Raw genomic sequence first — 14094 nt, 5'->3', positions numbered from 1 at the left:
CAGCCCAGCCCGTGCAACCTGAAATGTCACGAAACCTAACAGGTTCCATGTCCTCCTGAGGGCGCTCGGCGGGAACTTGCTCTCCCCGTTCGGGTGGCCTGAGTTGAACCTCTTCCCCAGGTGTCAGTTGCCCGCTGTTTGGGAGACTCCGCTCGGGCTGCAGTGGTACTGGCCCAACTGTAGGTTACCCCGCCCACTGTCCCCTCCCGCCAAAAGTGGCGCGTTCCGAGCCAGCTGCCGGCCACTGGCAGCTCAGATACCCCGCCAGACCAGGTGGTTCCTTCCGGCTTCCCCGCCTTGTTTGAACCCTCCGGAAGATGTGGGACCGCTGGTAGCCCTTCCATGGCTCCGGTCCCAAACGGTACACTTCTGCCTCAGACAACTCCCCCTCCTGTCTAGCATTGGTACGCTCCAATTCTTCCTTTCTTTACTCTTTGGGGAGGCGGCAGTTTTGAATTTCAGTCCTATCTCAGAGGTGGGGATTCCTAGAACGCACCCCTTTGCCAATACTGAAACCGTTAAGAGACAGAACTCATTCGTTTGCCAAATTTGTTGTATGTTTACTGTTTCATAAGGAGTTACTCAAGGTGCTAGGGCAATAGCGGAGAAATAGAGTAAGCCATGTTTTCAGGGAACTTCCATTCCAGAGGGGAAAGACGATAATAAAGGAGGAAATGATTTCATTTTTTAGCTGTGCTAAGTGCTATGCAGGAAATTAGGTTGCTGTGATAGAGTGACTTGAGTCTTTGGGCGCCTTTAGGAGTGGTCCGTAGTTAACAGTACCGTAATGTATATTTGAAAGTGCTTAGAATAGGTCTTAAAAGTTCTCATCATAAGAAAAAAACGTAACTGTGTTTATGTGAGTTGATGGATGTTAACTAAACTAACTGTGGGAATTATTTCTCAATATTTACAAATATGGAACCATTATCTTGTATGTGTGAAATAAATACAATGCTTTATGCCAGTTATATCTCAGTAAAACTGGAAGAAAAAAAGTTGGTCAGAAAAAGCCTCTATTTCGTCTTTTAATTCTACATCTCTAAATGAAGATAGACCAATCCACCTTCATAGACCATGGATTCCTCCCATCTACCTCCACAAGCAGGTTGATTGGAATCCTCCACCCCAGAGGTGTTCAAGCTAAATCATTTCCTAGCCTGAGGGGCTGCCCTTGCTGAAGCAGCTCAAACTGAGGACCTTCCCTGGAGTCTTACTTGGGTTTGGCTTTCTTTGTAGAGTGGGGTTACTGAACAGTGGCACTACTGACATTTCCTGCAGGATAATTCTTTGCTGTGGTTTCCATCCCGTACATTACAGGGTGACTAGTGGCATCCTTGGCTTCTATTTGCTAGAGGACAGCACTCCTACCCCCCCAAGTGTGACAATGAAAAATGCCTCCAGACATTACCAAATGTCCCCTGGTGGGGTGGGGGTTGGTGGGGGGGAATTACCATCCCCCACATCCTTTTAGAACCACTGACCTAGAGGACTAATGCTTGGTGTTCTCCAGTTTCTTGGGATTTTGGTATGGTGGTCCCCGTGGAAAGAGCCATGATACACATTTTTGCATTCAGTCCCCTCAGCATGGGTAGATTTGTATACCTAGCTGTTCCAAAAAGGCCCTTGGTTTCACTCTCTTCCCCCCCAACCCCCATTCTTCAGTGTCTGTGTCCACAAGCCATTCTTGATTCCCCTTAGGGAATTGCTCTTCCTTTCTGGCATATAGTAGATACTTGGTACGCATTAACGTTTATTTACTTGTATTCATGGTATATATTTTTGTATCTTCATCACTTGTCTATGCTACGAGTGGTCCAAAGAAGACACTCATAATACATGTTATAAAAATGTTTACAATATTGAATGATGGCAAGATGTTTTGTGAGGTGTTCTTACCATCCCTGAAGAGCATGGGAGAAGCACAAAGGTTGGAAATGGTGCCGGAAAGGCTGACTCCTGATCTGCATGATGTGCTAGTTCCTGCTGAGATGATGGAGACAAAGCTGAGTTCAGATTTGTGTTTTGAAAGGACTGTCATTTATTGAGCACCTGCTGTGTGTCAAGTACTTTATTTATTGGGACTCTTTACATTTAAATTCTCAACCCTAGGAGGGAGAAACTATTACCTTTCTTTTATAGCTGAGAAGACTGAAGCACAAAGGGTTGTGATCACTTGCATACTAACTGATTCTTAGAGCCAGGGTTAGAACCCATGCCTGTTATACTTCAAAACCTGTGCGCCTGCCACTCTAACAGAGAACTATGTGCCAAACATTGCTTTAGATGCTTTACCTACGAGTCATGGTTTTTCACATTTTCCAGGTGAAGGGAATGGAAAGTCAGCTAAGAAGTAGTGAAACTAAGATTAGAACCTGAGCTATTGGACTAGAACCCAAGTCTTAATCACTGTTTTGTATGGCCTCTGTGGAAGGACATGGCATGGGTTGCCAGTTTTATAGCTGGGTAGAAAGGTGTTGGAAATCAGGTCCTCAGTTCAAGGTTATATAACATGTTTGGGGAGAATATTGAGCTAGAACTTGTAGATAAACTTTTCTAGCCCCAACCCCAGTCTGAATTTTAAAAATATTCTTTTTTTTGAGCCTAAAATGAGGAAAGTTAGAACTGTGACTCCACTACTGAAAAGATAACTTTTGCTGTAAGAACTCTTTATTTATTTGAATAGCAATACATGTACATGGTATAAAATTTTTTTTAAATCCAAAAGGATGTACAGTAAAAAGACACCCTCCCTTCCCTGACTTGTTACCTACTTTCCCTCCTGGAAGCAACCACTGTTACATTATTTTCATTTTCATGTATTTTTTCCTATGCCTTTTCCTCTCCCCAAATTTTTATTATGAAAATTTTCAAACATGTATGTGTGTTTTGCTTAATCATTTGAAAGTAAGTTGCAGACTTAATGGCATTTCACCCTTAAGGGATTCAGCATTCATGTCTTAAAATCATCATTCGCCTGTATTACCAATATACCATTATAACACCTAAGAAAACTAATTTCTTCATGCCATCAATTATCCAGTTTATACTCAAGCTTCCCTAATGGCTCCCCAAAATGTCTTTTTGACTTTTTTTTTAACTATAGGATCCAATCAAAGTTCACACACTGCCTTTGCTTATGTCTCAATAATCTCTTGTGCTCTCGAATATTCTCCCAGTCTTTCTAATTACACATTGACTTTCTGAAAAGACCAGTCAGTTGTCTTGTAGAATATTCCACATTCTGTGTTTGTCTTAAGGTTTCCTCATGGTGTCATTTACCATGTTCCTCTAACTGCCGTATTTCCTGTAAACTGGAAGGTAGGTCTAAAGGCTTGTTTAGATTCAGGTTAAATGTTTTTGGCAAGATACTTCATTGATGATGCTGTGTGCTTTATATTGTATCATAAAAGGAATATACCTTTTAAAAAATTATGGTAAAATACACAACATGAAATTTACCATCTTAACCATTGTTAGGTGTATAGTTCAGTAGTGTTAAGTGTACTTACATTGTTGTACAACTGATCTGAACTTTTTCATCTTGCAAAGCTGAAACTCAGTACCCAGTAAACAACTCCCCATTTCCCCCTTTCCTCAGCCCTGTTTTGTTTTGTTTTTTAAACTTGGTTGAGATCAAACTATATGGAGTTTTATATCTTGCTTTGTTTCTCCTGTTGTAGACATTTCCCCATGTCACTGAAGGTTGTAGAACAATCCATTTTGTGACTGTACCATTTCCTTAGACAGAGTTCTAGTCTTTGACTGCTCTAAGTAATAATGGTAGAGGGACTGTTTTTCTAAGCCTTTGACCCAGGGCTTTGGTTGGGCTCAGTCTTTACAGGGACTGAGTACTGAGAGCTTAGGAACATTCCTATTCCTCTCAATTTCCCCTTTATTCTTTTTCTTTTCCCCTTATTCCTGATTTCCCTCTTCTGTGTTGTCCCCTCCTCCCTTAGGTAAGTCAAATCTCATGGATGCCATCAGCTTTGTGTTGGGTGAGAAAACCAGCAACCTGCGGGTAAAGACCCTGAGGGACCTGATCCATGGAGCTCCTGTGGGCAAGCCAGCTGCCAACCGGGCCTTTGTCAGCATGGTCTACTCTGAGGAGGGTGCTGAGGACCGCACCTTTGCCCGTGTCATTGTTGGTGGGTGAGGCTGGTCAGAAGGCTCTCCTTGGGTCCTGGGAGGTGGCTAGACTAGTTGGCTGAGGTAGGAGGGAAGCCTGATCCTTGGCTGACTCATGCACTGTCTCATAGGGGGTTCCTCTGAGTACAAGATCAACAACAAAGTGGTCCAGCTACATGAGTACAGTGAGGAATTAGAGAAGTTGGGCATTCTCATCAAAGCTCGTAACTTCCTCGTTTTCCAGGTGGGCATTTTTTAAAATAATTATTGGCTATCTGCTTTTTGCCAACTCTTGTTCCATCCCCACTGGGCCTTCTCTATCTCTGGCTACATCATCTCTCCCGTGAACTAATGAAACAGCTTCCTCACTGGGCTTCCTGCCTCCAGTCTGGCACCTTCCAGTTCATCTCCTAGGCCAGCTTCATCTTATGAGCACACAAACCTTCTTCCCTTTCTCTCCTTAAAACATTTCAGTGACTTCTCATTGCCTTATAACGGTAGTTCTTTGCAGTCTCCAAATCAGCACAACTGGGTACAGATATATTAGAAATGCACATTCTCAGACCCAATCCTAGACCTAGATATGCAGAGCTATGGGGTGGGGCCCAGCAATTGGTGTTTTACCAAGTTCCCCAGGCATTATAATGCACACTAAAAGTTTGAGAACCATTGCCTTAGCATGAAATCCAAGCTCCTGTCATTCAGGACACATCATCCTTTGGTTCTTGCCCACCTCACTAGCCTCATTTACCAATATTCTTCCCCTCCAGCCTTGTTGCAGCCTAATTAAATCATCTACAGCTCCTCAAATTCACCTGCTTTCTTTGGCCTGCAGGCCTTTGCATATTAATTTTCCTCTCCATGGGATAACCTCTTCTCTCTTACTTTCTTGGTTAGTTCTTCCCTATCTTCCAACTCAGTTTAGTTGTCAACTTTGGGAAGCCTGCCAGTCTCCTGCCCCCACGCTTCATTTAGTCCTCCTTCTGTGCTGCTTCTGTCACTGCATGTAACACATGGTGTTGTCTTTGCTTCCATCTCTTCTGCTCCCCATGCACCTCAAAAGGCAAGGATTGTGTCCTCAAAGCCCAATGTGAAATGTGGCATGCAGTGGGAGAGTCAGTGAACTTTTTCTGAATGATTGGGTGGGAGTGGGTAGGGGGAACAGAGCTGGCTAGCGTCTAAGTGGGGAGAGTGTTTTGACCTTTACTAGGGTGCTGTGGAATCTATTGCCATGAAGAACCCTAAAGAGAGGACAGCTCTATTTGAAGAGATCAGTCGCTCTGGGGAGCTGGCCCAGGAATATGACAAGCGAAAGAAGGAAATGGTAAAGGCTGAAGAGGACACTCAGTTTAATTATCATCGTAAAAAAAACATCGCAGCTGAGCGCAAAGAGGCCAAACAGGAAAAAGAAGAGGTAGGTGGGCTAGCTTTGGGTTCTGAGGGGCCAGGATGAGGGCAGTGCCTTACTGATGCACCCCTGCATCTATGTCCCTATTTGCACAGGCTGACCGCTACCAGCGCCTGAAGGACGAGGTAGTGCGAGCTCAGGTTCAGCTGCAGCTCTTTAAGCTTTATCATAATGAAGTGGAAATTGAGAAGCTCAATAAGGAACTGGCCTCTAAGAACAAGGAGATCGAGAAGGACAAGAAGCGTATGGACAAGGTAGAAGATGAGCTGAAGGAGAAGAAGAAGGAACTGGGCAAAATGATGAGGGAGCAGCAGCAGATTGAGAAGGAGATCAAGTAAGAGGCAGGCCTGGGCGGGAAACCAAAAGATTGTACTGCTTCCTAGGGATCCTCTGAGCCTAGAGGCAGTCCATTGCCCATACTTGTTTTCTCTCTTTCCCTTGATTTGCTTTGGCCAGAACCAGGCACATTTCTTGACATGCATTTTAGACAATTAGAGTATTTAACTACACAGACTTTGGGTAGTTCATATTTGGAAGACTGAGGACTTGAAAGGGTGGTGGCCTTGCCAAGCAAGAGGTAGTGATGGGAGGCCCATCTACCGGAGTGTCTGGGAGTGCTTTCCTAGAAGAAGAAAATTGGAGCAAGACATTTAAAGGACAGGAATTTGAAAGGGTTAGATAGGATGAGAGACAACTAAGTGAACACAGGGTGTGCTTGGGAGTTGTTACTGAGGGGTCTGGCTTGGCTAGAGTTGAGCCGGGGTGGTAGCTTTACCTTAGGAGTGGCTGAAGCCACCCATTCCAGGGACTAGTCAGATTGCCCCTTGGCTGAGGATCTGTGGGATATCAGCCCTTATTCTTTTAGGCAGTTCCCTGAGGCTGGCTGGCAGGGCTCAGGTCCCCATTTCTCTGAGGAAAAAACCTGGGAACCCTCCCTTCTCCCATGGTGCTAACTGGTTTTCCCCCTTCCCTCTGCCATAAGAGAGAAGGACTCAGAACTGAACCAGAAGCGGCCTCAATACATCAAAGCCAAGGAGAATACCTCCCACAAAATCAAGAAGCTGGAAGCAGCCAAGAAGTCTCTACAGAATGCTCAGAAGCATTATAAGAAGCGTAAAGGTGACATGGATGAGTTGGAAAAGGAGATGCTGTCGGTGGAGAAAGCCCGGCAGGAGTTTGAGGAACGGATGGAAGAGGAGAGTCAGAGTCAAGGCAGAGACTTGACTCTGGAGGAGAATCAAGTAAGTTCTGGCAGGATTGAGGGGGTGGGGAAAACACTGGGCTGAACAGACTGGCTTGGTCATCCCTGACCACCTTCTCTATCTCTAACAGGTGAAGAAATACCACCGGTTGAAAGAAGAAGCCAGCAAGAGAGCAGCTACCCTGGCTCAGGAGCTGGAGAAGTTTAATAGAGACCAGAAAGCTGACCAGGACCGGCTGGATCTGGAAGAGCGGAAGAAAGTAGAGACAGAGGTGGGCATGTGTTATAAGATTAGGGAAGATGGCCCAGAGAAAAGGAGGTAATGATAGTCCTAACAGTAATGACATATACCTAACACCTGGTGAGCAGTCAACTGTGTGCTAGGCACTGTACTTTACAAGTATTTACTGATTTAATCCCTCATTTTCCAAATGAGGAATCTAAAACACAGAAGTAAAATAATTTGCCTAAGGTCACATCACTAAGTGGTGCAAGGATATGAACCTGAGCAGTCTAGCTCTAAAGCTCACACTCTTACCATGTGTACTTCACTTATTGCCTAATAGCAATAATAGTAAAACAATAACAATAAGAGAAAGTTGTTATAGTGCCCCAGGAATCCACAGTGTTCCAGGCATTCTGCTAAGCACTTCTTCTAAGTATTTAAAACAAGGTGGTAGGCATTAATATTAATAGCTACCCTATATTAAGCACTTAATATGTAAGTGGAGGTTGCCTGCATTTTACAGATGAGAAAACAGGTGTAGAAAGGCCCAGAAAGCTAAGCTTTGCCTCGGTTTGAGCCTCACTGATTGGTGAGGAAGTTTAGCTCAGGCTGGGGAGAACTCTGTGTCAGCATCTCATAGGTCCCTGGGAGGCCCCATCAGTTAAGAGTCACCCTGAACACCGTCTGTGTGTCTGCTTTTTAATAGGCCTCCTGCATTAGTGACAGATTGTCCTGGACTGTTAGGCTCTTGGGTGAGTGGGCACATAGTGGGTGTAAGCCAAGGCCCCATGGTCTTGGAGTTAACTTGCTCAGTCCCTGGTGGTAAGGTGTATTTGTTTCTCTTCCAGGCCAAGATCAAGCAAAAGCTGCGGGAGATTGAAGAGAATCAGAAGCGGATTGAGAAACTGGAGGAATACATCATGACTAGCAAGTATGTGGCTCTGCAATCTTCCCTTCTGCTTCCAGGCCTGTTCTTGTGAACGCTCCCTGTCCTGCCCCTCCCTGGATGGGAACCCCAGAATTCCTGTTAGCCAGGAACATTTCCTAACCAACCAGGGTAATCCCTGTGTTCCCTCACTTTGTAGGCAGTCCCTAGAGGAGCAGAAGAAGCTAGAAGGGGAGCTGACAGAGGAGGTGGAGATGGCCAAGCGGCGAATTGATGAGATCAATAAAGAGCTGAACCAGGTGATGGAGCAGCTCGGGGATGCCCGCATTGATCGCCAGGAAAGCAGTCGCCAGCAGCGAAAGGCAGAGATTATGGAAAGCATCAAGCGCCTGTATCCTGGGTCTGTGGTAAGAGTGGAGAGGGGACTCATTTCTTGAGCACTTACTCTTCACCACTCACTGTCAGATAATTTTCTCAGCAGCCCTGTGAGGTTTGCAAGTTAAATGACTTGCCCCAAACCGCACATCTTATAAGTGAAAGAACTGCAATTCAGACCCAACTTGTTCTGACTCTTAGCCTCATGTTCCTTTCATCACACCAGTTGTACCTTCCTGAGTGCTTTGTCTTGCTATACCCACTCCTCTGTGGGAGGTGGGGAAACTAGAGAGCCCTTTGGAAGGGGGAGGGGCCATGGATTAGCCTCCCAGGAAGTAACTCTGTGCAAGCTTTGATATGAGCTCCCCTGGCAAGTACCAACTGGCCTGTTTACATGTAGGGACATCCTAGGTTTTATCAGATCTCTTGGCCTCTTGAACCAAATCCTGAGTTTCCAGGTTCCCTGAATATTATCCCTCTTGCTATAATCCCATTCCTGGGTTCAACTTAATTTGGTTCTACAAATATTTCATGATTTCTTGTCTAGATACCGCTGAGGAGTTTATAAAGATGAATTAGGCTCAGTCGCTGCCCTTGAAGATCTTACCATTTGTCTGATAGTTGTTAGGGAACCATGATTGGTTTGAGGGGTGTGGGAAAGTGAGCTGGAAAAAAGATTTATTTTGCTGGATGCATGTGAGAATTTGAACTAATGTATATGGCATAGTGCCTGGGGTAGCAGTGGTCCTGATATGGTAAAAGTGAGGTTTAAAAAGGTGATTTTGGATTGCGACATGACTGCCTGAAGTTGTTGCTTTGAGGCCAGAGTAGGTTTTTCTTTCATAGCATGAGGGCTATGTTCCTCATACAGATCTGGTCTTCCAAGCTGGGAATTCAGGTTCCTCAGCCAGTTCCCAAAAGCCTCATACTTTAGTTTTCTCTTCTGACTTTCCTCAGTACGGCCGCCTCATTGACCTCTGCCAGCCAACACAAAAGAAGTATCAGATTGCTGTGACCAAGGTTTTGGGCAAGAACATGGATGCCATTATTGTGGACTCAGAGAAGACAGGCCGGGACTGCATTCAGTATATCAAGGAGCAGCGTGGTGAACCCGAGACCTTCTTGCCTCTTGACTACCTGGAGGTGAGGCTGGTGGGGATGGGGTCAAGACCGTGGGAGGGGGTCCTTCCTTCTGGCCTCCCATATTCTGCCACTAACTGGACGTCTTCCCACAGGTGAAACCTACAGATGAAAAACTCCGGGAGCTGAAGGGGGCCAAGCTGGTGATTGATGTGATTCGGTATGAGCCACCTCACATCAAAAAGGCCCTGCAGTACGCTTGTGGGAATGCCCTCGTCTGTGACAACGTGGAGGATGCCCGCCGCATTGCCTTTGGGGGCCACCAGCGCCACAAGGTAGGGATCCCCCTGCTCACAGTGGAGCTAGACAGACTTAGTATTAGAGATGCCTCTGTCCAGCTTGTCCCCTTCTCCTCTCTCCTCTCCACTGTGTAGACAGTGGCACTGGATGGCACCCTGTTCCAGAAGTCAGGAGTGATCTCTGGTGGGGCTAGTGACCTGAAGGCCAAGGCGCGGCGTTGGGATGAGAAGGCGGTAGACAAGTTGAAAGAGAAGAAGGAGCGGTTGACGGAGGAGCTGAAAGTAAGCCACTGGCAGTGCTATCCCTAGGACTTGGGGTCCCAAGCCCAGGCTGTCTGGTCACCTGACTACCTAGCCCTTCTTGTCCACTTCAGGAGCAAATGAAGGCAAAGCGAAAAGAAGCAGAGCTACGACAGGTTCAGTCTCAGGCCCATGGACTGCAGATGCGGCTTAAGTACTCACAGAGTGACCTAGAACAGACCAAGACAAGACATCTAGCCCTGAATCTGCAGGTGGGGTCTGGCCTTCAGCACTGTCCTCCAGAGACAATCCTCACATTCCCAGCCAAGGTTTCTCTGGGAGTGGGGGACTTGTCTGATGTCCATCTCACCTCCTGGCCTGCTCCAGAGAACCAAGCATGGCAGAGTCAGTCAGGGGTTCAGATCTTGACTCTGTATGATATGAGGCAAATTGTTTAGCCTGTCAGTGTCAGTTTTTTTGTCTCTGTCTGTAAAATGGGAGTTAGAATAATACCTGCTTTATAGATTGTTGCAAAGATTGAATGAGTTTGTACATGTAAAGTGCTTAGACTGATTCTTCATGCCCAGTAAGTGCTCAGTAAATGTTAGGTGCTATTATTAGAATGATTCATTCAGCAAATATTTGGGTTTCTTCTGAAAGTGAATTGAAAGTGAGCTATAGGCATTTCAATCCCTGTGGGTGGGGATACTCTTCTAGGTGTATTAATGTTTTTAATTTTGGGGTGCTTCCCCACACCACTCTGGAGATACTATGCAGTGTATAGTATACATACCATTTTGCCTTTTTCTAAAACCTGAATTCCAAGGGTTATAGATAAGGGAGCGTGGACCTGTAAGTAATGCTGTTTACCATGTGCCCAGCCCTGTGGATTAAAAGCTGGTTAATTGGAGGCTGGGGCAGAAGTCATGTGATGGTTCCAGTGGGAGATGATGGCACCCTGACTGAGGCAGTACTAAGTCACATTCTCTCAGAATGTGAACTAGCCCTTCCTATCCATGAGGCCAATGCACTTGGGGTGGTTCTTTTCCTCCAAGGATCCTGGTCTCTTTTGCCCTCTCAACCCTGTTTCCTACAGGAAAAGTCCAAGCTGGAGAGTGAGCTAGCCAACTTTGGGCCTCGCATTAATGATATCAAGAGGATCATCCAGAGCCGAGAGAGGGAAATGAAAGACTTGAAGGAGAAGATGAACCAGGTTGATAGGGGATGAGCCATGCCAGCATGTGCAGCAGGGTAGGACTGAGACTGACAGCACTCTGACTCAGAGGGACTTTGCCTTCCCTTGCTTCTCCCTGCAGGTAGAGGATGAGGTGTTTGAAGAGTTTTGTAGGGAGATTGGAGTGCGCAACATCCGGGAGTTTGAGGAAGAGAAGGTGAAGCGACAGAATGAAATTGCCAAGAAGCGGTAGGTGGAAATGTGGGTAGAAGAGGATATAAGATACTCTTCAGTCCCCAGCCGATAGCCTAGGAAGTCAAATGCCATCATAAGGCAGGGCCCAGGTCTTAGAATGATGGGCATTTATGGCAGGTCAGCCTTAATGGACAGGGACATCAGAGAGACAGTGTGGCATAATCTAGTGGTTCAGTGCCAGCTTTAAATGTGGTTTACCTGGGTTAAAATCCTAGCTGCCAACTCATTATCTTGGGCAGTTCCCTCTCTGAGCTCTAGTTTTCTTATTTGTCTTACAGCATTGTTGGGCGGATCAGATGAAATAATCCTTATAAAGTATCTGGCATTATACCTAGCACCTATGAAGAGCAGTACAAGTTAGCTTTTATTGTTCTCATTGTCCTGATGGATAATGTGGGGAAGGAGGAATGAAGTTCTGGGTTGGAAGAATAGTAAGAACAAAACATCAGTTTCTCCTCTCTTCCCCACTTTAGTTTATTAACTCATTCAACAAACCTTTCTTGAGTACCTATGTTGTGCCAGTTTGTCCTGTATATACATGTGTGTTACTTAGGAGTACATGCTCACTGTAGGGAAGATAATGGAAGTAGAAATCAGGGACTGAGCCAAAGTCAGGGTCTTGCACAGACAGGGATTATAAGTTGTGTTATGAACTGTGGGTAGCTTAGCTGCACGAGAAAGGGAGGAACCCAACAAAGTTTAATAGAAACTAAGAGTGTGCTTACAACTGTCGGGAAAGTTTTGTAGAGCAAGGACTGATGAACTGGAGACCTGTAGAGTAAGCAGGATTTAGCCAGCCAGTCAGAAGACAGAAGGGAGTGCTAAGTGGTGAGAACAGCATGCTCAGAGGTGTGAGAGAACATGCCTTATACTGGAAACAGTACTTTTGAATGTCTGGAGCAAAACAGTGGGGTCAGTAGGAAGGTGGGAGTGGTGAGAGGTCAGCAGGGGCCAGATCACAGAGGGCTTTATGAATCATGCTTAGATTGGACTTAAAATTGCATAGCTCAAAATTATAGAGTTAATTACATTCCATTTAGGTTATAGTGACTAATAGGTTTAAGCTCCTTGCATGACATCTGGCAGCATCTGTCACACCATACTGGGGGGGGCAGTTGGAAGTTAGCCCTGCCTGGCCTGCTAGTGTCTGTATGTTGGTTACATACTCTTTGAGTTTCTGAAGAGATGGGGAAGAAGGCAATAACAGGAATGTAGTATTTTCACCATGTTGTTTTACTACTCCAGCTATGCCTCTTAGAGATTCTGGAATCTTTGGGCAGGGGTGTGTGTGTGGGAGTGGTAGTTGGAAAGAATCAAGGTCCTTGGGCAAGTAGGAATACAGCTGTGGACATGGTGATAATGATAGTAACTAAAATTTGTTGAGTATTTACTGTGTTCCAGGCCTGGTTCTAAGGGCTGCTATGCACATTAACTAGTTCAAAAAATCTCCCAATAACTCTGAGGTAACTACTATTATCTTCATTTTACATATGAGGAAATAGGCATGGAGAGTATAACTAACTTGCCTGAAGTTACAGTGCTAGTAAATGGCAGAGTTGGGATACAATCCTCTTACCCCACCACATGGTATTGCAATGATGCCATATGAGGAGGAGCACAGGTTTTGGTGTTAGACCTGGGTTCCAGTCTCACCAGTGCCATTTACTAGCTGTGTGGCCTTAGGCAAGGTCTTTTACCTCTTGGTGCAAGTTTCCTCATTTATAAAATTAGGATAATAACACTTGCTTGTGGAGCTGCTGATTAGAGGATTAGAAGTAATGTATGTAAAGTACACAGAAGCTTAATAAATAGGAATTATCATAGCTGGTGGGTTCAGATGGGCTTCTTTGTGCTTCCTTCCAGGAACTCAGCGGGGCTCTGGAGCCCTTCCGTGTTTAAAGGGGGATTAATGTAGTCTGGCCCAATCTCCCTTGCCTTGTGCCATATCTACACATCTAGGCTGAGGAACTTATTTCTCCAATTTAAGGCGACAGTTTCATGTTGATATGGGTGGATGAGCTGAATGGTGAGTGAGTAGTAACTGAGTCCCTACACCCTGGGCCTAGTTCTCCTTTCTCCCCACAGTTTGGAGTTTGAGAATCAGAAGACTCGCTTGGGCATCCAATTGGATTTTGAAAAGAACCAACTGAAGGAGGACCAGGATAAAGTACACATGTGGGAGCAGACAGTGAAAAAGGATGAAAATGAGATAGAAAAGCTCAAGAAGGTAAGGAAGGAGAGCATGAAAAGACAAACTAAACACTGGGAGGAAAAATTGGAAGAGATATGATAGATAGAGGATAATAGCTATAATTTATAAAGTTCTCATTGAAAGTTCTAGATAAACAGGAAGAAAAATCAGTGGCACAAACAGTTCAAGAAGAGATTCACATAAACCATAAATACATACACATAATTTAGCCTTATTAGAAATCAGAGAAATGTAAGTTAGAGCCGCAATCAGGTACAATTTGTTTCCTATTACATTACCCAAGACGTAAAAGGAAAGGATAATGCTTAATACTGGCCGTGGTGCACAAGACCAACATTCTTGGGCTATATGGCACCATTCATTGAGAGTCTTGTACATTTATCCCCTCAATTGCAACAATATCTGAGGAAACTCAAAATGCTGACACAGGTTGTGAACACAGGTTGATGTTTATTAGCATTTATACTTCCAAATTGGAAACTATCCAGTGCCCCCAGGGGATTTAGGCATTTAGCAAATTATGCTACATTCATCTAAGCTTTGTATAGTTTAATGGTCTTCAAATTTCAATAATATACAAACCCCATTTAAAGATCTAATATCTCTAGCG

The 14094-nt window shown here is 45.0% G+C and overlaps 1 protein-coding gene across 2 annotated transcripts in view; it reads left to right on the top strand.

Annotated features, from left to right (window-relative positions):
• The window catches only part of SMC1A (structural maintenance of chromosomes 1A), a 53220-nt gene that overhangs the window by 396 nt on the left and 38730 nt on the right, over positions 1-14094 (top strand). For both annotated transcript variants that reach the window (XM_037010379.2, XM_017677493.3), the window contains exons 2-16: positions 3960-4148; positions 4260-4372; positions 5339-5542; positions 5632-5870; positions 6519-6777; positions 6869-7009; positions 7812-7894; positions 8049-8256; positions 9182-9367; positions 9460-9639; positions 9739-9885; positions 9978-10115; positions 10940-11056; positions 11160-11266; positions 13358-13499. In XM_037010379.2, the coding sequence (XP_036866274.1) occupies positions 3960-4148; positions 4260-4372; positions 5339-5542; positions 5632-5870; positions 6519-6777; positions 6869-7009; positions 7812-7894; positions 8049-8256; positions 9182-9367; positions 9460-9639; positions 9739-9885; positions 9978-10115; positions 10940-11056; positions 11160-11266; positions 13358-13499 (2453 nt within the window). The remainder of the gene's footprint in view (positions 1-3959; positions 4149-4259; positions 4373-5338; positions 5543-5631; positions 5871-6518; positions 6778-6868; positions 7010-7811; positions 7895-8048; positions 8257-9181; positions 9368-9459; positions 9640-9738; positions 9886-9977; positions 10116-10939; positions 11057-11159; positions 11267-13357; positions 13500-14094) is intronic.

The sequence above is a fragment of the Manis javanica genome, chromosome X (genome assembly GCF_040802235.1).
Source record: "Manis javanica isolate MJ-LG chromosome X, MJ_LKY, whole genome shotgun sequence".
Classification (NCBI taxonomy): Eukaryota; Metazoa; Chordata; class Mammalia; order Pholidota; family Manidae; genus Manis; species Manis javanica.
This window is presented reverse-complemented; position numbering and strand designations above follow the sequence as displayed.